The sequence below is a fragment of the Siniperca chuatsi genome, linkage group LG5 (genome assembly GCF_020085105.1).
Source record: "Siniperca chuatsi isolate FFG_IHB_CAS linkage group LG5, ASM2008510v1, whole genome shotgun sequence".
NCBI lineage: Eukaryota > Metazoa > Chordata > Actinopteri > Centrarchiformes > Sinipercidae > Siniperca > Siniperca chuatsi.
The window spans coordinates 14,520,852-14,542,916 of NC_058046.1; the positions used below are offsets into that span (position 1 = coordinate 14,520,852).

Sequence of the window (22,065 nt, forward strand, 5' to 3'; positions counted from 1 at the left end):
GTACATTAAATCTGGCCCCTGCAATATTTACACTAGAAATTCAACCTGGCATGTGTGCATCAAGCAGAATAATTTATGCCAAATTATATTTTCTCACACCCGTCTTACAACATGTTGATTTTGAAAGGTTGGTTGGATACCCCCAAAAGGTAAACTGATGGCCATTAAGCCAGTTAGCATTCAAGCTGCATTGCATGTTTGTGTAGTGTGTGTGTGTGTCCAGCTTGGAGGTAGACAGATAAATAACCTGGGACAAAAGATTGTTTGATATTTGCTAATTGCAGATATATCGTATTGGTGTTTGTCCTTTAAGATCATTTTAAAATAAGTGACAGAGAGAGCACTGACAAGTTTATTTTTACGTTAAGTTTTTCAAAACGTACAATGTCCAGCTCACTACACATTTTCAAAAAGTGTATGTATGTTATGCATTTATGTAAAAAAAAAAGACTATTGTTATTAGATTTTTGTAACTCTCACACATTGATATCAGTACTGGCCTCAAAACTCCTGTATCAGTCAGGCTCTATTTAAGATGAGAAGCTTGCTGCTGTGCAATTATACTTATTTTAGATTAAATATTATTAATCCCACAAAATCACAAGTCAAAGTACACTAAAATTATCTTTTGTCAGGCAGAGAGAATGTAAAAACAGGAATCATGGTGAGGCCTACCAAGTATATTTAGGCCACAGATGCACCACGATGTGTTGATATGGATCTCTAGGGTGGAGGACCTAAATGTCTGTACATGCCTGCAACTCTGACTCATCTATAAGGTCTGTTGGCACCACACCTTCCTGATAATGGGCCCTCCTACTCAACAAAACCTGAGAAGAAAATGGTGCTCCCACTCATCCTGTGGGGCCCTTAGGGAGTTTCTATAACCTCTGCCTCACAGTAAGAGAAGGTCCGGATGTACTGACCTCTCAGGTCTTGGGTGCTGAAGTGCTCTGTACCCCTTTCTCTTTTGTTTCATAGAAACACTGCTATCATGTTACTCAATTCAAGGTAGGCTGTTACAGTAAATAATAGCTGTCAACCGTTTTTTAAATTTACTTTTTAGTTTAGGCTTTTAAGTTGCAAAAAAGCCTTGAGCATGTCTACATCCACAAATTAATGAAATACTTACATTAAAGCTTTTTTTGAATTTGAAATTATGCATTTACAGGAAATTTCACAAGATTATAACTTCTATCTTAAATCTAGGTTTATCAGAGATTGAGGGGAATATCTAACGGAAAGTAAGCTCTCTTTCTCAATTTCTAATTTCAGACTCCACGATAGCTCAAACGTGGGTCCTTTCACAGTTCATTGTTGAGAAAAAGAAGTGACCAAACACAGCAGGGATTGGCAAATTGTGTGGGACAAAGAAACTGTATGTACAATTGCACAATTAAATGTTGATGATGAGCGTTTACTTAACATGCTTATTTTGACCAAGATAATAAGACTAGGAATTTTTCATATTGGCACAAGGACACCTCTGACCGATGACCGGGTTTAAGAATTTGAACAGTACTTCCAGAAAAATAAAATGCATTATGTGGGCACAGATATGGAGTAGGAGAAATCACCTTTCACCAAATTGAAGGCACCAAGAGACCGCCATTTTAGACATACATGAACCTCATACACACAAAGCAGGTTTTGAGTTGTAAAAACCTGTATCAGAATCACAAACTCGGCAAAGAGATATGAATACCACATACAGAAAACCTCTTTGAACGTCTACCTTAGTATAGACCTTGGATCAAAATGCAAACTTACTTTTGGAGCTTGTCATATTCTCGCTCGAAGTCTCTTTCAACCTAAAAAAACAACACATTTCATGTCAAATTCTGTGTTTCCATTATTTAACACGTATTTTAATTTGAATTTTTAATCACAGCAAATGGATAATCATAAGGTATGAACACATGATAATGATACAATGTTTTTTGACCACAGAGCCTGAGGAACTACACTTTCCAAGAACTGTCAGGAATACAAAATTTCTGTTTACATTTCAACATTAACTGAAGAAATGCAGGCAAATTAGACTGATAACAAATTAAAACGTGACCACATGGTTTGAGATGTAATACATACTAGCAATAACCAGTGCTTGTTTGTAGTATGAATGAATGATGTTGATAAGTTTCTGCAGTCTTGCGTTACCACTCAACCATGGTTCAACGGTTTACTCCTTTACGGCCATGAACTTTCTCAGGAACAGAGACTTTTTCGGGGGCATGGACCACAGCTAAGGAACTGGGGTTCTAGTGGTTGAAATGCAGGTAAAATACTTCAGTACATCAACTTCCCAGGGTCAACAAGGGCTAAGACAGTTTGTCTAACCATGTCTCTAAAACATGCCAAGCAGGTTACAGAGGCTGCATGGGTTCCTGTCTTGTGGTTCTGTGGGCTCCTGGATTTAAACACAGTGGCCAAAACAACGAGGAAGGCAGCTGAAAGTTTGTCTCTAGTTGATCATCGACTGGGCTGCCTCTAACCCACTCCCTAGTTTTTGCCTAGGATGGCACAGGAAGCTGGAAACCCAGTCTGACAGTGACTACCGGGCCACAGACCCATTACACTGGAAGTGGTTTTCTCCAGCAAGGAGAACACCCACTCACTGTCATTTCAAGGTAATCACCTCTGCCCCCTTGCATGGCTCAGACAAATAGGCACTTTGATGACAATATTTAGGCTACTATTCATGTTGTATATACCATTTGTAAAACTGAACAACTACAGCTAAAACTTCACAAAAGCATGTTTTTACAAATACTGCCTTAAAGCAAGTTTTTATTTATTCATTTATGTAGACTTGATTGACTTGTATGCACTAAACCTTTTTGAGTGAGTCAACTTTTGTTCTATGCGAGTGACTTACGGTTTTAGAGACAATCTGCTTCTTTGGTTGTCCAATCTTGAAGGGAATCCTGAAATCACACAAAAGGAAATGACAGGTGAAACACATAACCAACTGGAAAATGACTACCTAAAGGGTGGAATGACCAAACTCTTAGATTGTCATCAGTTGCATAATGGGTGACTAGAGGCTGGTGCAGGTCTAAAGGTGAACAAGGGCCTATTTCAGATCCCTGACACGGACAATCTGAAGCTGTTAATTCCTGCTTCTCTGGAGTGTGCTGTCAAAGTCATGTACATTAACTTCATGTCATCACTAAACACATCTGTCTCCCATTGCAGGTGGGTATCACTAAACAGAAATGGTTGTCCCCTCTTCTCAGTGTGGCTTTACTGCATGATCCCGGCTGGCAATCAAACACAGATGCACTCGCTATATTGTATATCAGAAAAATAGCAGGCCTATTTCACAATGTCAGGCAGACACCCTAATATATTGGGACTCAAGAGGGTACAGCAAGGACAATGACTTGCTTTTAAAAGAAAACTTGAGACCAGTGATACAAGTCAATCATAAAAACAAAATACAGTGGTTTGCCCCCTTCCTGATTTCTTATTTTTTTGCATGTTTGTCACACTTAAATGTTTCAGATCATCAAACAAATTTAAATATTAGTCAAAGATAATACAAGTAAACACAAAATGCAGTTTTTAAATGAAGGTTATTATTATTAAGGGAAAACAAAATCCAAACCTACATGGCCCTGTGTGAAATAGTGATTGCCCCCAAACCTAATAACTGGTTGAGCCACCCTTAGCAGCAACAACTGCAATCAAGTGTTTGCGATAACTTGCAATGAGTCTTTTACAGCACTGTGGAGGAATTTTGGCCCACTCATCTTTGCAGAATTGCTGTAATTCAGCCACATTGGAGGGTTTTCGAGCATGAACTGCCTTTTTAAGGTCATGCCACAGCATCTCAATAGGATTCAGGTCAGGACTTTGACTAGGCCACTCCAAAGTTTTCACTTTGTTCTTCTTCAGCCATTCAGAGGTGGACTTGCTGGTGTGTTTTGGATCATTGTCCTGCTGCAGAACCCAAGTTCGCTTCAGCTTGAGGTCACGAACAGATGGCCGGACATTCTCCTTCAGGAGTTTTTGGTAGACAGCAGAATTCATGGTTCCATTTATCACAGCAAGTCTTCCAGGTCCTGAAGCAGCAAAACCATCACAATACCACCACAATATTTTACTGTTGGTATGGTGTTCTTTTTTTGAAATGCGGTCTTACTTTGACGCCAGATGTAATGGGACACACACCTTCCATAAAGTTCAACTTTTGTCTCGTCAGTCCACAGAGTATTTTCCCAAAAGTCTTGGGGATCATCAAGATGTTTTCTGGCAAAAATGAGACAAGCCTTAATGTTCTTTTTGCTCAGCAGTGGTTTTCGTCTTGGAACTCTGCCATGCAGGCCATTTTTGCCCAGTCTCTTTCTTATGGTGGAGTCACAAACACTGACCTTAACTGAGGCAAGTGAGGCCTGCAGTTCTTTGGATGTTGTTGTGGGGTCTCTGAATGGCTGAAGAACAAAATGAAGACTTTGGAGTAGCCTAGTGGAGATAAGTTGAGCAAAATGTTTGCGAATGTTTATTCAACATCTGTTGCATAACAGCCGAACCTTATATGGATTCAGATGTGAATTTGATACAGCATTCTAGTGAGGCTGACAAATGAAGAAGAACAAAATGAAGACTTTGGAGTGGCCTGAATCCTATTGAGATGCTGTGGCATGACCTTAAAAAGGCAGTTCATGCTCGAAAACCCTCCAATGTGGCTGAATTACAACAATTCTGCAAAGATGAGTGGGCCAAAATTCCTCCACAGTGCTGTAAAAGACTCAGTGCAAGTTATCGCAAACGCTTGATTGCAGTTGTTGCTGCTAAGGGTGGCTCAACCAGTTATTAGGTTTAGGGGGCAATCAATATTTCACACAGGGCCATGTAGGTTTGGATTTTGTTTTCCCTTAATAACAACAACCCTTAAAAACTGCATTTTGTGTTTATTTGTGTTATCTTTGACTAATATATAATTTGTTTGATGATCTGAAACATTTAAGTATGACAAACATGCAAAAAAATAAGAAATCAGGAAGGGGGCAAACACTTTTGCAGACCAATGTATGTCATGGGGTTTAGTGTAAGTGCAATAGCTGCACCTAATTTTCAGAATGAAATACAAACTTTTCTTCACTCTTGAAAGACAAAACACACTGACATCCTGATCTATAGTCTTAGGGAAAAGAAAAAGAAACATGTTCCTTCTTAGTTAAAACACAATCTTTTATCCCCATTTCAAAACCTTGCCTTTGCCTTAATAAGTTGCTGCCGAGCACCAGAGTGCTTTGGGAATCCAAGAGAGACAGAAAACACTGCCTTGCCAATGTGCTTGGCTGTAGGTTGTCATTGATGTGGCACTAATAGCCTGAAATCTAAGCTATATGATGGACAGTTGCTGCTGACAGGCAGGGTGAGGCAGCAGCTGCGTCAAAAGAAAGGTGTGTAGACTAATGAGATGGAAAAGAGAGGGTGTGATGTAGGGCCTCGTTGTGCAACCAGGGAATGCTACTGATGTGTGGGGAAGATCCTTTTGATGACAGCTCAATCACAAAACTCAACATGGTCAAATAACAGCAGGATTAATCTAGTAAAAAAATAAAAATAACAGGTTTCACTAGTGGCTAAGGTATCAAGATTTCCTTTGATTTGCTGTGCTGATGCTGTGCTTTAGGTTGTATCAGGTACCAATTGTCCTGGCCTTATCTTGTTGAAGTTAAAGTTTTGAATTCATCCTTTAAATCATCAGAATCTGAACAGACTACTGATGCCTAAAAACATTGTTGCTTTTGGCTCAGGAAAGTAGTTTCACCCACTGTGTCATCATTTGGGAGAGCCAACACGGAAAATAACCACAGAAATTACTCACCGACATGTTATGTGACTCACCTTTCTTTGATTACTACACTATAACGTCACAATACGTACGTGTGTAGCAGTCTCTGAAATTGTATTGAATTCCATTTCCAAGATGCAACAGCAGCATAATTTAACAGAGATTTCTTTGAATGTTAACTCGGGCTTGAGATCAATCAGTGCTCTCCCAAAGTAACAATAAGGAGAACCAGGAGCTCTACACAGCCAGACTAAATCTTCCAAGATCAGTTTTCACTGTGATTTAAATCTGGAAACAACCACTTGAAAATCAATTCAGCCTGGTCAGACAGACTTACCTCCCTTAACACTAGTTTCTCATGTTGAGTACATATCCCATTAACCCTTACAGTCAGTGTGGTTGAGCACCTACTTCTTGTGACTACTGTTCCTCTTGCTAATATGGTATTCCTTTGTTTGGCATATGCCATCATGATTTGTGACACCTTTACCCACAACATTTTCCAGTATTTATAAATGATAAATCCCCAATACAGGCAGAAACTACAACTACACACAGCTACACAACTGGCTCATATATACTGATAGGTTTTATACTAATAGGTACCATACAACTTGCTACTGGAATGAACTGCAAAACAAATTGCAGACACTCATTCCTCTGAGGGACATTAGAGGTTTTCTTGCTAATAATATGCGATTGTTTTAATTAGTGTGTCTGTGTGTGTGATGTCTGCTTTGTGTGACTGAACTGTCTTGTTATGATGATGTATATATGCAATTTGCCTCAGGTTTATCTTGTAAAAGAGATCTGGATCTCAATGAGACCTCCTGAATAAATAAAGCTTAACTAACAAATATATGCAATAATGTGTCTATTTTAATTTAATAACTGAACTTTAAGTGCTAAAACCCAGCCAATGTGGATGTATTTTAAGAAACTTGACAAGTATAGTATCACTTGGTTGATATGATGTTTTACATTCCCTTAAATGGAGAGCATTAGTGGTGCATTCAGAGTGAGATTGCAATTTTGCATTAGTTTGTGTTTTCCTGGTTTTCTACCAACAATGCACAACATTTGGCAACAGCTTTTGGTGTTTGCTCCCCTTTTGGTGGGTGTGTCGGAGAGAAAATCATGACATCCATAGCAAAAAGCCAATGGAAGAGTTAAGTATAAACATTACAGTGTTCCAAACTGCCACCAATGCACCATGAACCATATATTTAAATGTTTGCTTTCAATGTTCTCTTTTGCTACATTTTGGCAGAGCTGACCATGACAGGATTTGTTTCTCGATGACATCAAGAGAGTCCGCCCAAGTGTATGTAGTAATGTACCAAAGGATATATTTGCTTGGGGAAAAAACTGAAGAGAGCCCTTAATTTTATATATTCAGAGTATATCCACTTCTACAAAGAGCCAAAGGAAAGTGGTCACTCTCTTCAACTGCTCATGAGAACTGGCAAACACACAGAGTGAAGTGTGCTTCGGGGAGGGAGAGGGAAAATGTAGCAGAAAACCAGAGGGAGAGAATGAGAAAGAGGGATGATGGTAGTCACTGTGAGAATCATTTCTAATGTTTCTTCACACAGCAATATTTCGGTAGGGGCTGTCACATTTAGAAACATTGGTAAGTCGGGTCCTGTGAACCCAGAACTAGTGTCTGACATACTAGAGGCCCGGCCACAAGACAGCAGAAGATAGAAAACTTATGTGTTACACCAGCTGAAGAAATCTAAGCCTAGTGATGGCAGACATGGGTAGTTCAGCTGAATATGTAGTGCTAAATACTTTGGACAATTTGATAATCTACCATCATAGTATCTGTACATAAATACCAACCAATAACTCAAAAGATAAATAAATAGGATTGTTTTAGGGAATAGGATTTTTAGAGAATCACGATAACTTGAGAGGTTATTGGTAATATTCGGTCATTGACCATTTTCAGGCCCAGATGTATTAAAAAGCTGCTGTTCCACATTTTCTGTCATTATCAACAAGTTGGTCAACTTGCATTTACAGAGCTATCTGATCTTTGCTGTAATAGGCTACACGTCACTGTCATCAAGTAAGCACGTAGGCAAGAACAAAGACATGACAGTCTTCTCTATCCGGGACGCATTATGCACCGACTGGAAGAACCAATGGCTTTTCACGAAAAACTGCAAATGTGTATGCCTTTATAGGGATAGTGCATCATTCAACTTTAATATTCCATGGAGCACAGAGGGCTATTTGAAGATGTTGGGAAGTGGAATTGTTCTGATGATGACCCCAAAGTCAAACCTCTCACGTCATAGAAGCAAGTGTGCATGCCCTACTGGAATGCATCAGTCAGCAGAGCCCATAAAGGACTCTTTTTACTGGTCAAGCACCCCATTCTTGACCTTGTGTTTGGCGGTGCGTGCTGGTAGAAGTGCCGCTTGCCAGCTATTGACTGTCTGATTGAACTGAGTGACGCCGTCTTGCTTACTTGATTATTGTCTTCCCTGAAAATGATACTGAGAATGTGTAACGTATTATAAAGGAAGTTCATGTACATATACGTCACAGACGTACTTAAAGAGTGTGTTATAATACGTGTTAATTTCTCCCCATTTCCTCTCGAACTGCATTTATGACTTGTGAGAAATGAGCACTGAATTTATTCAAACCTCTTTTTAAACTTCTAAACAGCAGCACACAATTGAGGACTGGTATGACAAACCTTCCCATACATACCAAAAATCAAGTATAGTCATAGCCAAATTCTGAGTGATACAATGAAATTAAAAACATGTTGTCATAACAAGACAGAATTCAACTGTTGTAGATGTTAATGGGTTGCAAACTTCCTAGCAATTGTAGTAGACAAGTCCCGCTTCATTGCCGGCATAGCCCGAAAGCCTAAAATGTGAGGACGATAAACCAAATGGTCTATTACTGTCACAACAGCCACTTCTTTGCGTAGCCTATGTTTTTGTCAAATAACCAAAACGTTCCAATTTATAAACACTCACCAAAAGTTAGTCAATGTTGAGCTACAAATGTGATCTATTCAAACTTACAGCTATTTTGATTTTCTAAAATCCCTCAATACCTAAGCAAACTATTGGTACCACACATAGTATGAAACATAGGCTATGAAAGACAATGACACATGCCATCCCCATATGTGAAACATACAATACACGGAGTGATGAACGCAGACTTAAAAGCAGATTATACATCTTGCTGAACCTGGTGGGCAACTGTTTTCAAGAACAGTTTCCCCTCAGGGATCAATCAAGTATTTCTGATTCTGATTTCCCCCTATATTTTCCTTTAACAAAACATGACCATAGTACATAATGCTACAGATTCAGACTATAGCTATTTATACAAAGCACCTACATGAGAAGACACGGTGGAGCCAATGATAAATAAATTCTCAGACACCCTTGAGTGAACTTTTTCTTATAAGCAAAGGTTTTGGGGAGTTGTCTCCCTGTCTCCTCAGAGAACTGGGTTGGGTCAGGAACTAGGGCTGATGTGGGCCTGTAAAGCCAATTCACACATTGTGTATCATAGAGATATTTTATTTAAATAAACTTAACTTATCTGAGAGAGGAGTCAAGAATCAGAAATGCACAAAACATATTCTGTTGTGGACGAATACTTTTTTCTTGGTTCTATTTGGCTGAAAATTACAGCACAGCCTTGTTTGCTGTTGTTTACTTTCTCAGGGAGGTAATCAGCGGGATGGAAAATCTCTGATTACAAGACTCGCAGATTCAGCTAATATCAGTGCAGATCATCCATGTAGACTACGTCATAAAACCAACTGTTCACACTACATCTCTTCATTCATTGAACGTGATTCCATAATCATAGCAAATTACTATGAACTACAAAGATTAAAAACTTCCAAATCTTAAAAGAGACAAAAGTATATCATACAATAAAAATGACATGGTAATCATTTTCATATTCCTTGCTGATTAGGGTTGAAACTTACTATTATTTTCATTACTGCCAATTATGTTTTCAATTACTCTCCATGGAATAATGTCAGAAAATGGTGTAAACTGACCATCACAACAAAAGGTGAGGTCTTGAAATTGAATGCTTTACCCCAAACCCAAATCTATTAATTTACTATCATATAAGACAAAGAAAAGCAACAAAATTGTCACATTTGAGAAGCTGGAATCAGAAAATGTTTGGCTTACTTGTTTGAAATACTACTTAAAAGAATAACTGGTCACCAAAATAATTGCTGAATTATTGTTGTCAACTGACTAATTGGCTCAGCTATAATACTTGATCATTATTAAAGTGACTTTAGTTGTGGTGCTATACTGACAAATGATACATACGCTTCAAAGTGAACAAAATCCAAAGATCGGGTCTGCAGACATAACTGTGTCAACTGTGCCCATAAAACCTGATATTAAACTGTGCTTAGCTGTCAGAGGCTTCTCTTGCTTCCAGTAGGTAACTTAAGATTTGTGGATTAGTAGCCCAAATGTTTCCTGAAAGCCCACCCAAAAACCGTTCAACTTGTGTTGCACTACTAAAACAACATTTGAACATATGGGTGTCCTAGATGCTTGTGGATACCTGCTGAAACCCACAGCTTTGTTAATAACAGTAAATATGTTAGGGGTATCAACACACTGACCTACCCACCTACTTTCTAGGAAATACTCATCGTCACTACTCTTCGCGGCACACATAACGTTAGCTACATGGTAAACGACACAACAACAACATCATCATCATCATCATGTTACTATTATGTCTATAACTTAGAGAAGTACAAAAAGTAACATAAATCCTCAATGGTTCTGAAGTTCATGTCAAAATGCTAACGTTAGCTTGTAACAGTTGATTAACTGTTACTGGCTGTTACTGTCAAATGATGATCAAATCCCTTTAAATGGCTTCAGTGTTGATGACCCTGTTGACCTAAATTAGTTACATTGAGTTTCCATGTTATGCTAAAGGCACAGCCTGGGTATATTTAAACAGTATAAACAAGCAGATATACCCCTTCGAAGTCAGCTGTTTGAAACAACTACCTCTTTGCTAGCAACTGTTTAACAAGACAGATACTGCTATCCGCCGATTAACTGTTAGAAAAGTCGGTTATATTCGTGAGCTGTGAGTTTAACAAGCTAGCGCTAACTCCTGTTCTACTGTAACGTTACTGTTTGTGAAACGCTAGCAGGAAATAGCCGGAGCCCGGTCGACAAGCCATCTGTCCTAGATCACTATTAATGTATCGTTTAAAGTTATACTTTTAATCTAATACGCTAAATTGACGGTGTAGCCAAAATACATACCAGCTCATTTTGAGTGAACTTTTATTCCGGTTTCATTGGGTAGTTTTATTATCTTCCGAGGACCTCATCCCTGTCTACCAGTCAACAGTCGAACATTAAACAGGAAGTCCGGGGCTAAGCCGCTCGTGTTTCCTCTGAGGACGTTTCTTCACAGAAACGAGCTAAGCGAAAAAAATACCTATAAACGTTATAATGTGTTAATATAGTAATGCCTGACGGCTACTGCTCACATGTTTTTGTAAAATGTGTGTTTATAATGCAGGCATATTCATCAAGTTAAATGCCATGCGCGTGCACGCGTGTGTTCGGTAACGTTCTGGCGTGCATGTGCGCGCAAGCACGTATAAGAGAGACCCAAGCAAACTGAAGGCAAGTGATATTTTTCTTTATTCAAGTACTTACATAGAAATAACAAAACAATTGCATTACAACAAACTTAAGTGGCAAGTAAACAGGGGAGCACATCTCCCCATCACAAGAATATAGTAAAATTCATTTCAATATTCAGCTCATCATAAAAGGACCTTATTATAAGGTAATAAAAACATGAAATAGGCTAAAGACATCCACAACATTTTAAACAAGACCCCTTGTTTTCTTATTAAAAAAAGCCAACAGAACAGTTATCCCAGTGTGTGTTTTCAATTGTCTGTCTTGAATTGTTGTTAGGTTTATCCCATTTCACCCAATGTGACTTTTATTTTCATGCATAATAAAGAAATGAGCACCACCCACAGCATCTGAGGGTAGCACTTTGGAACATTTCCGTGCACATGCAAACATGAGGATATACTGTAATGAAAAGGAAACACAACACAACAGAAAACAGTGAGTCTCGACTCCATCTGAACACCACAGTGTCACTGTTGAAGACCACAAAATCCCTGAAGCCACCCTGTAGTCCATAAGATGACATGAGTAGCCTATAATATCTACACATTATTGAAATCTCTTCAAACGTGAGTTTAAAAAAAAAAGAAAATCCTGTAATTTTTAATTGTCATGAATGAGCCCAAGCCTATTGCCCTGCCCAAGGCCAACTTCACGGAGGCTAAATCAAACAGTTAAACACAAACATTAGCACAAGGCTGCCTTCAACTGCAAGTGGACTGAGGTCACATTTATGATTTGTTGCTCCTGTGGAGTTCTCATCACATATTGTTTTTGATCAGCCAACCCTGCAACCCAGTTTGGCACAAAGATGGCTGCTGATGTTGGCTCGGATCCAACGTGGAGCAGAGAACGAGCATGAGGCAAATTCCATTTCAAAGCGTTCAGCTGCCCACTTTTGGACAATAGAACATAAAAAACATAAAATAAATTATTCTTGGAGATGCACTATTAAGAGGGGGTTGTTTCTGAGTTTGTTTAACAAGTCACTGACATATATCTATAGCATTCACACATTACACAGAAGGATTATTGTTTAGCAGAACATGGTGCAGCCTGTATTGTTGTTCAACCACCAAACTATATTGAGGGAGTGGGATGGAGGGGATCATATACATTTTACAAAATCTATCTGTCCATTACAAAAGTGTCACAAAACAAAAGTGACAAACACAGTGAGATGATATGACTGATGAAATATTGTGTTTGCAAAGTTGTAATTACATGGCTTCATTTAGATGTGGAAATAGTTTGGTGTAGTCTCCGCCTTACTCTGCATCATTCCCTAACACAAAGCAACATAAACACAGTTTTCTCTTAGAGAAGGTCACATTCTATATATTATAATTAAAAACATCCATTCTCACCAGCAAAGTGTCAAATCAAGAGCACACCAGAGCATATTTTTTGGTCAAATAAATTCAAAATGATTCAGAGTCTATAATGTCTAACATCAAATTATTCTAGATAAACATTAAAGAGAAACATTTTGTATTTCCTATCACCTCATGTACTATATATAGTCTTTTGTGTTAACTCCATGAGACTGTCTATTACATGATGTTTACATTATAGGTCATTACTCATTGAAAGATTTAACCTGGCAAATCCCAATCTAATGTTTGAATCTTAGTTACTATCAAGCTAATTATCTGAGATCAGAAATAAGGAATGCCGTGAAATGTAATATGTAAAAAGTTACATTTTCAGTTTGTTAAGCTGTGATTTTCATTTCAGTTGTATTGTATTGCATGGGATAAGCTCAGAAAAGTTTCATTTGTTGATGACCATCCATGCAATAAAATAAAATATTTTATGATACACTTGATTTACAGTTAGCTGTGTGTGAACTTTTAAACTATCTGAAAAAGTGCAAGGAGGTCTGTTCATTTAACCATGTAGATGAGTTGAGAAAAGACTCTCTGAGGCCAAATTAATTGGAAAATAGGTGGACACTTGCCAGGAAGCTCAGCAGTGAAAACTGGTTGTTACAGGGGAAGGGAAAGCATGGCCTTGAAAGCTCATTTCTGTATGCACTGTGTTCTCATGGCACTGCTTTTCTGAATATTTCTTTTGGCCTTGGCATTTGTCAGTCGATATTCTCTGAAGTCTGATTGATGTGTCTACTGACCAGTACAATACATTTTTTTCCAGCTGATAACAATGTAACAATATAAATGATCTTCCTCGCATACAGCCTACACTCCTTAACAGTCAGAGAGCACAGCCAATAACCAGAAATATTGTCAAAGCAGATGGAGAGAAGAATGTTTCTTTTAAAAGGAGGCATTTGAGCAATAAACTTAATCCATAAAAGTCAGAAACTATCTTAGCACATGGACAAGGTTCTTACTCCTCAAATAATACATTAACAGTAATGGAATAAATCTGAATGATTTGTTTGCTAAAACCAGTACCAATATTTTTGACGTATGGGTTTTATACTAGCCTTGACAGAAGTAAATACCTTATGATTTTCAATATCTGCAGTCTTATTCATTCTGGAATTTTCAATTTTCACAATTTTTCATTGTTTTTTTAATTTATTTTTTACCAAAAATATAATAAATTCATTATAAATGATGAAAATGCCATATTAGCATCTCAGTTATTTGCTTTTGCTCCCCAAGGCCATAATGCAGTCTTAGAGAAACAAAACCTTCCTCCTTTACAGAGGTAAGCTCAAAATAAAATATTTCTGAGAAAAAGTGATTATGCTGGCATCAGTAAGTTTTATCAAATGTAGTCACTGGTCACTGTTGTAAATTTGTCACTATTGTTATAATACACCTTTAAGACCCCATTGGAAGAGATGAGCCCACACAAAATGTTTCATTGGATGATATGAGAGGTATTTCCTTCTATCAGGACAAAGATCAATAAGGAACCACCCGTGAAAAATATTGGCATTGCCCTGTAATATATTTTGTTTAAGAAAGGATCCAATCATTTAGTCTCCTGTCTATCTGAGAACAACCAGTGTTTTCTTTACAATGGGGAAGATGTGTTGATTGAAATAACTGATTGCGACTATAATGGAGATACACAAAATGTAAAAAAAATCTTGTTGTTTATTCAGAGAACACATTAGTGCTTCCTTAAACCAGTTACCACTTTAAAGCGTACAGATGGTGCAAATGCTATTAGTCTTTTTTTCTTTTATGGAAGATAATACACCATATTTGGCACTATTGTAGTGCTCCAAAAAATTTTGCAATGACCTATGACAACAAAATATTCTGTATTATAACTACATTACTAAAAGCTTTAAGACAGATTCCGCACAAGCATTCAGTCAATTGTTTATGCAGACATTTGTATTTACATAGTGTGCATGAAGGCATGCACATATATGCACAATTTAATACTAAGTTATGGTGCATTTGACATTTGAGTACAAAAGTGAAACTTCTACTGTATCTATCTGCATACTGTACAAAAACAACAACTCCTTAGTTTACAACCCAGTCTCAGTCTCACTGTATTAGAAAAGATGTAAACATGAATTTAAACATTAAAAATTTTCTCTTACCATACGCTGCTCATCTTTTGGTGACTTCAGCCAAGTAATTTAGTCTTTTTACACTGTGCATCCTTATTCATCTTTGCTTTCATATACTGCTGGTTTGCAACCCAGTGGCATTTATTTAAGTAGTTCAGTCTGTCTAACTGTGCTCTTAGTTAATTTGATTTATGGGTTGGTGGCATATGTCATGAATATATTGCATATAATTGCAGAACTCAAGAAAAATGAACAGTATTGGTGAGCTTTTCAAAAAAAGTAACAGAAATTATATCTGGTAACACTACATATAGCCACCATATTAAAAAAGGCAACAAAAATACACAGTGTCTTCTCAGTGACTACAAATAAATAAGTATTGGCAAAGGCTTTGATTTGCTGCAGGCGTGTTTGTTTTGTAAGTACAGGTAACAGGACAAGACATCGGTTTGCTTTGTGTAACCCATTCAGTCATCATCTAGATTTAACCAAATTGTGCAGGTAAATCGAAATCTGAGATACAGTGTTTGAATCTGATCTTTCCTTTAACTCAACATGTGTGCTAAGCTGATTTCATGGTTATGTTTGGTAAATGTCAGGCACAATAATAAGAACAAGGTTGGCTGTATCACCACAATACATTTGGCACATTCTTTTGAGAAAACAACATTCAATTTGAAAATAAAAACACGACACCTCAACAAAAAACAACAAAAAGACAGTCAAGTGCCACTAATAAGGTATCCATGACAGTACACAAATATAACCAATTGCACTTTTTAACAGCCTAATAAAATTAATGCATACATCCCAGACAACTCACCCTTTAACTAAGCTCCATTGTAATTTTGTCTGTTTTGACCCTTATGATGGATTCTGGCTTCCTTCCAATTAAGAAATTCTCAGTAAAATTTACAAACGTGTATCCACCCAAAACCTATAGATACACAGTGGTCTTTTGGACGGAATGTGCCAAGGTGCCCTTCTTTGTGTTGGCACTGTGTTACAGTAGCTGAGGCTCTGAGTTACTTGAAAGAGAAGGGCGTAGCAGCCTCTCCCCTCTTACTTAAACTAAAGGCATCCATCTCAAAATAGAAGGAACTGAAAATAGCAGGGGATGTAAAAGAGAGGAAAAGAGTCACCTATTTATCTCATAGTGGATGTGATCCCTTCTTCCTAAGTCTCTTTATGGGGCGTGGTGAGGGTCCAGTCCAAGTGCACGTAGTGACGGTCATGATGTTCCCACTGTTGGCCCCCCACAGGAGCTGGGTGGCGAGCTGTGGCTCCCAGCTGCCCCACTGTTCTTGTCAGCTGGCTTCTTGTCCTTCTGTTTCAGGTGAACCTTTGCGTGTCTCTTTCGCTCGTCACTTCTGGCAAACTTGCGTCCACAGAACTCACAGGAGAAGGGTTTCTCACCTGTGTGTGTGCGGATGTGTGTGGTCAGGTGGTCACTCCGGCTGAAGGAGCGCATGCATATTCGGCACTGGAAGGGTTTGTGACCTGTGTGGATGCGAAGGTGACGCGTGAGCTCGTCTGAGCGTGAGAAGCGTCTGTCACAGTTCTCTGCCGGACAGGCATGTGGCCGCTCATGGACGGGGGTTTTGCTGGGGCGGTTGGGGTACTTCCGTGGTCGGATGGGTTTGAGGGTGAGAGTCTGTGGCGGTGGGTGGTGCTGAGGCGGGTGCTGCTGCCCACCGATGAAACCTGGGTGAATCTGCTGCTTGTCTTTGAACGCTCTGATGGTCTCCAGGGGTGTGATGGGTGGAGGGTTGACTCGGATGGGGTCCATGGTCTGGAAGGGCTTGTGCTCCATCACGCCAACCTCCCCCTGATGATGGAAAAGGTTGTAGTCAGGGATCATAGAGAAAAGGCTGCCATCCATGGAGGCTTTGGATGTGGAGTGATAGTCATTGCCAGGGTAGGCTAGAGCCGTGCTGGTGGCAGGGCTGTGGTGGAAGGAGACCTGGTCCTGGTACAGGTCACTGCAGGTGGAATAGGCAGGCAGTGGCGGACCATAAACCTGCTCCATATCTGACGTCTGTCCGCCCATGCTGGCTGCGGAGGATGATGTCTGCGTCGTTACCGTGCTGGGTGATGGAGAAACGCCCAGGATCCCAGCGCTGACAAGACTGATGATATTGTTATCAGAGCACCAGCCAGAGCCACCAATGCCACCTGACGGAGGAGTGTCAAAGGCAAACTTCCCCAGATAAGTGACAGTCTGCCCGCTGCGGTTGGACTGGAAGCTGGATCCATACTGAATCTCTCCAGTTGCTTTCTCGCTGCCCATGCCCAGATCCATGATATTATCTAGATCAAAGCAAATAAAAAAGCAGATATTATGAACAAATCATCCACATGGTTGCTCAAACATGAATATGAAGTGCAATCAGTTGGGAGGAAAATCCTGTAAAAGTGAAAATGTGGCTCAAGTTGTGAAAAAAGTCTAGAGAATTCACATTGTCAAGCTAAATGAACTTGAAGTCCTTGACGGTCCTTGGTGTGTCCGAAAATTCAGCTTTTCTGCATATCTCTGTAATAGTGTGCCAACAAGAGATCAAAAATAAAAGAAGTCCAATACAGTTCATAAAGAAATGTGAGCGCTGTCAGACCTGTAAGTTAAGTGTGTGACTGCTGCATGTGAGACAGTGGTGTCTTGCTCTCTCTCTCAGATCCCACAAGCTCTCATAAATCAAGACCTAAACACCCCCTTTGATCCAGTCATTGTGTCCCTCAGGAGGACAGCCAAACTGAATGGCAAGATCTGATTTCTTTGCAGCAGGGAGGATTATAAGGCAGACGCCACATCTATCACGCTCAAGGACACAAAACACATTTGCAGCAAAGAACATCTGCACATAATGGGGGTAAAAATTAAAGTGTTAAAGTTTCTTATCCAATCTCTGCATTAGTGAGCTTAACAACGTTTTCACAAATGTCCACGCTATTTTAATTGTACAGAATCTTACACTTCACACTGAATACACACACTCACACACACATTTAACCTATTCCAAAGATGCCATAAAAACCATCAAATGCAGATGTGCTTAATGGGGATACATTTATGTGCCGATCATCCTCTGAAGGCCTAATGTGAGACATTTGAAAAGAATTCTTTCTTAAACAGAAGCTAAAATGGATTTCTCTTTTCATTTGCAGGAAATCATACACAGGGGTGCTTATATACTCACTCCCTCAATAATTACAGCCTGCTGGAATTTGGCTAAAGGCAAATCATAATGAAACAAACAAAAGCAAAATGACATATATTGCACAATACCATTCAACATATGAGGTACATAGAAACTATGACACTTGTGGCTTAATTTAATTTTTTTATTTTTGGGGGGTATGACATTAAGAAAAGAGGCCTGAGTTGATGTTAATGCATTTTACTCTAAATCTTTAGTCGTTTGGTAGTAATTTGAGCAGCAGGACATTTAAACAGAAAGAGGGGCACGAAATAAAGCCACCACTCTTTCTTATAGGTCAATATTGAAGAGCACATTACACACCTGTGAAATCACAGCATGACACTTTAAAAATGTATTATTGTTATTTGCCCAAAAATAGCATACATGCAAAAATTTCAGCCATATAATTTTAGAGTTTATAATGTTAATTTCACAAAGATGAGACGTCATTAAAACTGCAACACACACCTAGGTGTACTCTGCAACATCTTGTTTTTCTATTAATTATAAAATACAGTGCATTGCCGTGTTTATAGAAACATGTAATATGTCACATGTGTAAGTCGCTTATATTTAATTCACTTATTTAAAAAAGGAAGTATACTTTTTTTAAGACCTGGCGCTGGAATAATTTAACGCACACATCTTAGGTAAACGAGGGGAAAATATTTCGAGTTAAATTCAAACTGAGGTGCTGATTTAATTTTTGAACAAAAAACCTTGAACATAAAAAAAGATGAAGATGAAGTTCAAACAGGTAAACGTAAATTGTGGTCGCTGCATCACAAGGCGAGCTTCTCAGCCACACCAGGAAAGTACAGATTTAGTATATTTCGTGCAGCATTGACCCATCACCTCAGAAGGTGAACCTGTGCAATTAGTGATTGATCTAATGGCAACACTGAGCCGAAAGAACAAGTCATCTTTATGTAGGCGTTTGAATTCAACAGAAATAGGCTATACGTTCACATGGACTAAGCAATAAATCAATCCATATATCCGGCCTCGCTATTGGAATATACGACGGTTTAGGGGCCTGGCGTCTAAACATGTTTCATATAGGGAAAAGCAGCCCCACACGCCTACTAAAATCCAATCTGTGACATGTTAATAGAGTTGTGAATGAAAGTCATTGTCTAAAGTAGTTGACCCATCTTTGCGGGTGGACAGGCCTATTAGACTAATAAATCAGTGGCATTTGTAGTTTGACCACATTAATTAGACACATTTTCTCAGAACCTACAGATTTCAGTTTCAATCAACAGCCGACTGCGTTTTTAGTGGACTTTGCGTAAACAGCCTTTTCCCCCAGAGCCGTTCATAACACATTTCCTCAAACACAGCACAGCTTTGGAGATGTATTATAAATACAGTAGATTAGCTTAAATATAAGAACTTAGCCGATGATTTTATTTTTTTAAGTTTTGATATGAGTCCAGTTGCCTTTTTCAAGCTGCGTTTGAAATTCGGCTACGGACAAGAGTGAAAATAAAAGAAAGAAATATCACATGGCCGACCTGATAGTCCATAATTTTAAAGGTGTATCTAATTCATAGTGGGCAGTGTTACACCTGACCCCGAAAAAGTATTCAGTACGGGGATCTGCCTTTGTGCGCAACAGCCAGAGCGCAAACAGGTGCTCCAAGCCCCAAGACAACTGTTGCCTTTCGTGTAGATTGTACCACTTTAATCAAAACACACACACACACACACACACACACACGAAAAAGTAGATTAAATTCTTACCTGTGTTCATCTGTGAATAGTGGTTAATAGATTCCGTACTGGTGAAAATATTCATAGACGTCGGGATGTCCTCTTCTGGGTAGAGACTGTCAGGGATCGTGTTTATTAAACTGCTCATGGTAAGAGGGAGCTTCTCCGCTAGTTTCCCTGTCATAGCAGTTATATTCAGTCCGACATTTATAAAGGACAACACGCAGGTATCCAAGTAGATGCACAAAAACAGCGGGTGTTCTCAAAGTGGAAAACACAGGTGTGGATCAGGCGTGAAAAAAGGAGAGATGAGCAGGGATGGATCCTGTTGCTGTAGCTATCCAAGTATCCCGCGGAGGACGAGCAGCGCTGGTTATCTCCTCCTGTGTGATCACAGGCTATTGTTGTTATTAATCTGATCACTGTGGAAGCTGATGGGCTGCTTGTGGGGGAATTTGAAGTCTGTGAATCAATGGAGGAGGTGGTGGTGTTGGTTGCACAAGAGCAGCTCTACTTGCTCTATTGGAGCTGGATAGGGGACTCCAGTTTGCCTGTATTAAATAGGGGGATGGAACATTTAGGTGACGTAGATGACCATATATGGACAGAGCGCCCAGCGCCAGGCTCTCCGCGCGTCAGTCGGTGGAAACTACAGTGGAGGCAAAAGGCTCCGACTGATAGATAGCTACAAAGTTGACAAAATCTACATGTCACCTCCAGCTGCGTTCTTCTTCGGGATGAGCCGGCGGTTCTCCTCTGTTCCTGTCCTTGTGGAAAACATGACAGTGATTCAACAGCGTTTTGTCTGTATTAATGTCATTGTGTCCATTGTGGACCATCAAGCACACTGGGAGCTATTTATGCAGCTGTGTGTATGTGTGTGTGAGAGAGAAAGAGAGAGTGTTGTGGCTACGGGGGCTAACTGCTTTATGTCACAAGTTAGGTCTACATGCTGTTTGTTAATATTCTACCAATACTCACTAAATATTGGAAGATGTTTCTTTGTTGACTTTACTTTCAAACTACTTTTTATACTTTTTGTCCATATAAGCTCAGATAGAAAAATGACTTGGGATAGTGTACAAGCTTTCATTTTGCTCTTTGCTCTTGGTAAACATGCACACACTTTGTGCCGTCCTGTATTGCAGAACACTGGTTCAAACCCCTTTTTCATGCAGGAACACTTACAAAGACAGTAATTGACGGAGTTAATCTTGTAAATATTGCAGGCGCTTAGTAAATCCACAGGCTTGCTTTGACTTGGAGCCTAAGTGACCGCTTTAGTGGAAACTCCAAATAAGGCAGTGTCCGGCCCCGCCCCTTCAAGTCTGTATTTGGACATGTGAGTTCCGGGTGAAGTAGTAGTGGAAAAGTGATCGGAAGCCACAGACATTCAAAGAGATGACAGTGGACAAAGCGTCATGGCTCGCTTTTCACCTATTTGCCAACTAATGAACAAAAAGTACCAACACTGGTTTCTTATAACGTTTCAGAAGATATCCCCTTATGGTTTTATTTATTTATTTGTCAAAACAGCTATAGTTACTGAAAGCCTGTGGGGTCATTCATAGTTTTTTCATGTATCACTATCACATCATAGTTAGCAGCTTTTACACTCCGAATTAATACTTTAGTGAAGATTTTTGGTATGAGCGACAAAACACAGGCCTTTGCAAAATTCACAGAAAATATTGAATGAAATGTCAGTGCCTGAATATTCAGACCTGAGAAATTAATAATACTTCAATGAACCAGAAGTGTAAACAGAGTGTGTGGGAGAATTAGTCTGAATCATGCTGTGTGTTTAGGGGGCTTACACAAACAGAGCAGCCAGTGATCTAGTGTGTCTCATCACCACAGGCAAGTCCTCCATGTGTATATCTGTGTGTTTTATGAATAGCAGTCATACCAGCGTGCAGAGCAGTCCCCTCAGGGTGCCTTGCTCCCAGTCTTGTACCTTGAACCAGCAAAATAGACAACAATGATCCTAATGGACCAATCCTTTGGTCCGACCAAAGATAGATTTTCTATGCTGACTTCATCATGTGCCTCATACTGACTCACTCCCTAAACTGGTTCTCTGTATCCCTTTTTGCACATTGGTCCATGTCAAAAGGCTCCACAAGTTCAAATTGTCTTGTG

At 39.3% G+C, this 22,065-nt stretch overlaps 2 protein-coding genes across 2 annotated transcripts in view; both read right to left on the minus strand.

The window, feature by feature from the left end:
* bin3 (bridging integrator 3) overlaps positions 1 to 11,265 on the minus strand; it is a 32,190-nt gene extending 20,925 nt beyond the window's left edge. The window contains exons 1-3 of the mRNA XM_044197991.1: positions 11,119 to 11,265; positions 2,879 to 2,927; positions 1,771 to 1,811 (exon numbers count right to left, since the gene is read on the minus strand). Coding sequence (XP_044053926.1) covers positions 1,771 to 1,811; positions 2,879 to 2,927; positions 11,119 to 11,126 — 98 coding nt within the window. The 5' untranslated portion in view covers positions 11,127 to 11,265. The remainder of the gene's footprint in view (positions 1 to 1,770; positions 1,812 to 2,878; positions 2,928 to 11,118) is intronic.
* A 222-nt stretch (positions 11,266 to 11,487) lies between these two features.
* egr3 (early growth response 3) lies at positions 11,488 to 20,461 on the minus strand. The gene is made up of 2 exons (XM_044197990.1): positions 19,954 to 20,461; positions 11,488 to 17,320 (listed from the first exon to the last, which is right to left on the minus strand). Exons 1-2 carry the CDS (start codon positions 20,105 to 20,107, stop codon positions 16,242 to 16,244), a joined length of 1,233 nt encoding a protein of 410 aa, XP_044053925.1. The 5' UTR covers positions 20,108 to 20,461; the 3' UTR covers positions 11,488 to 16,241.
* Between the last annotated feature and the right edge of the window lie 1,604 nt (positions 20,462 to 22,065).

Excerpts from the sequence above, each read along its gene's own strand:
- egr3 (XM_044197990.1), bottom strand. The coding sequence starts at position 20,107 with ATGACAGGGAAACTAGCGGAGAAGCTCCCTCTTACCATGAGCAGTTTA. Across the intron at positions 17,321-19,953 it reads CTATTCACAGATGAACACAG|ATAATATCATGGATCTGGGC; the intron begins GTAAGAATTTAA and ends GCTTTGATCTAG.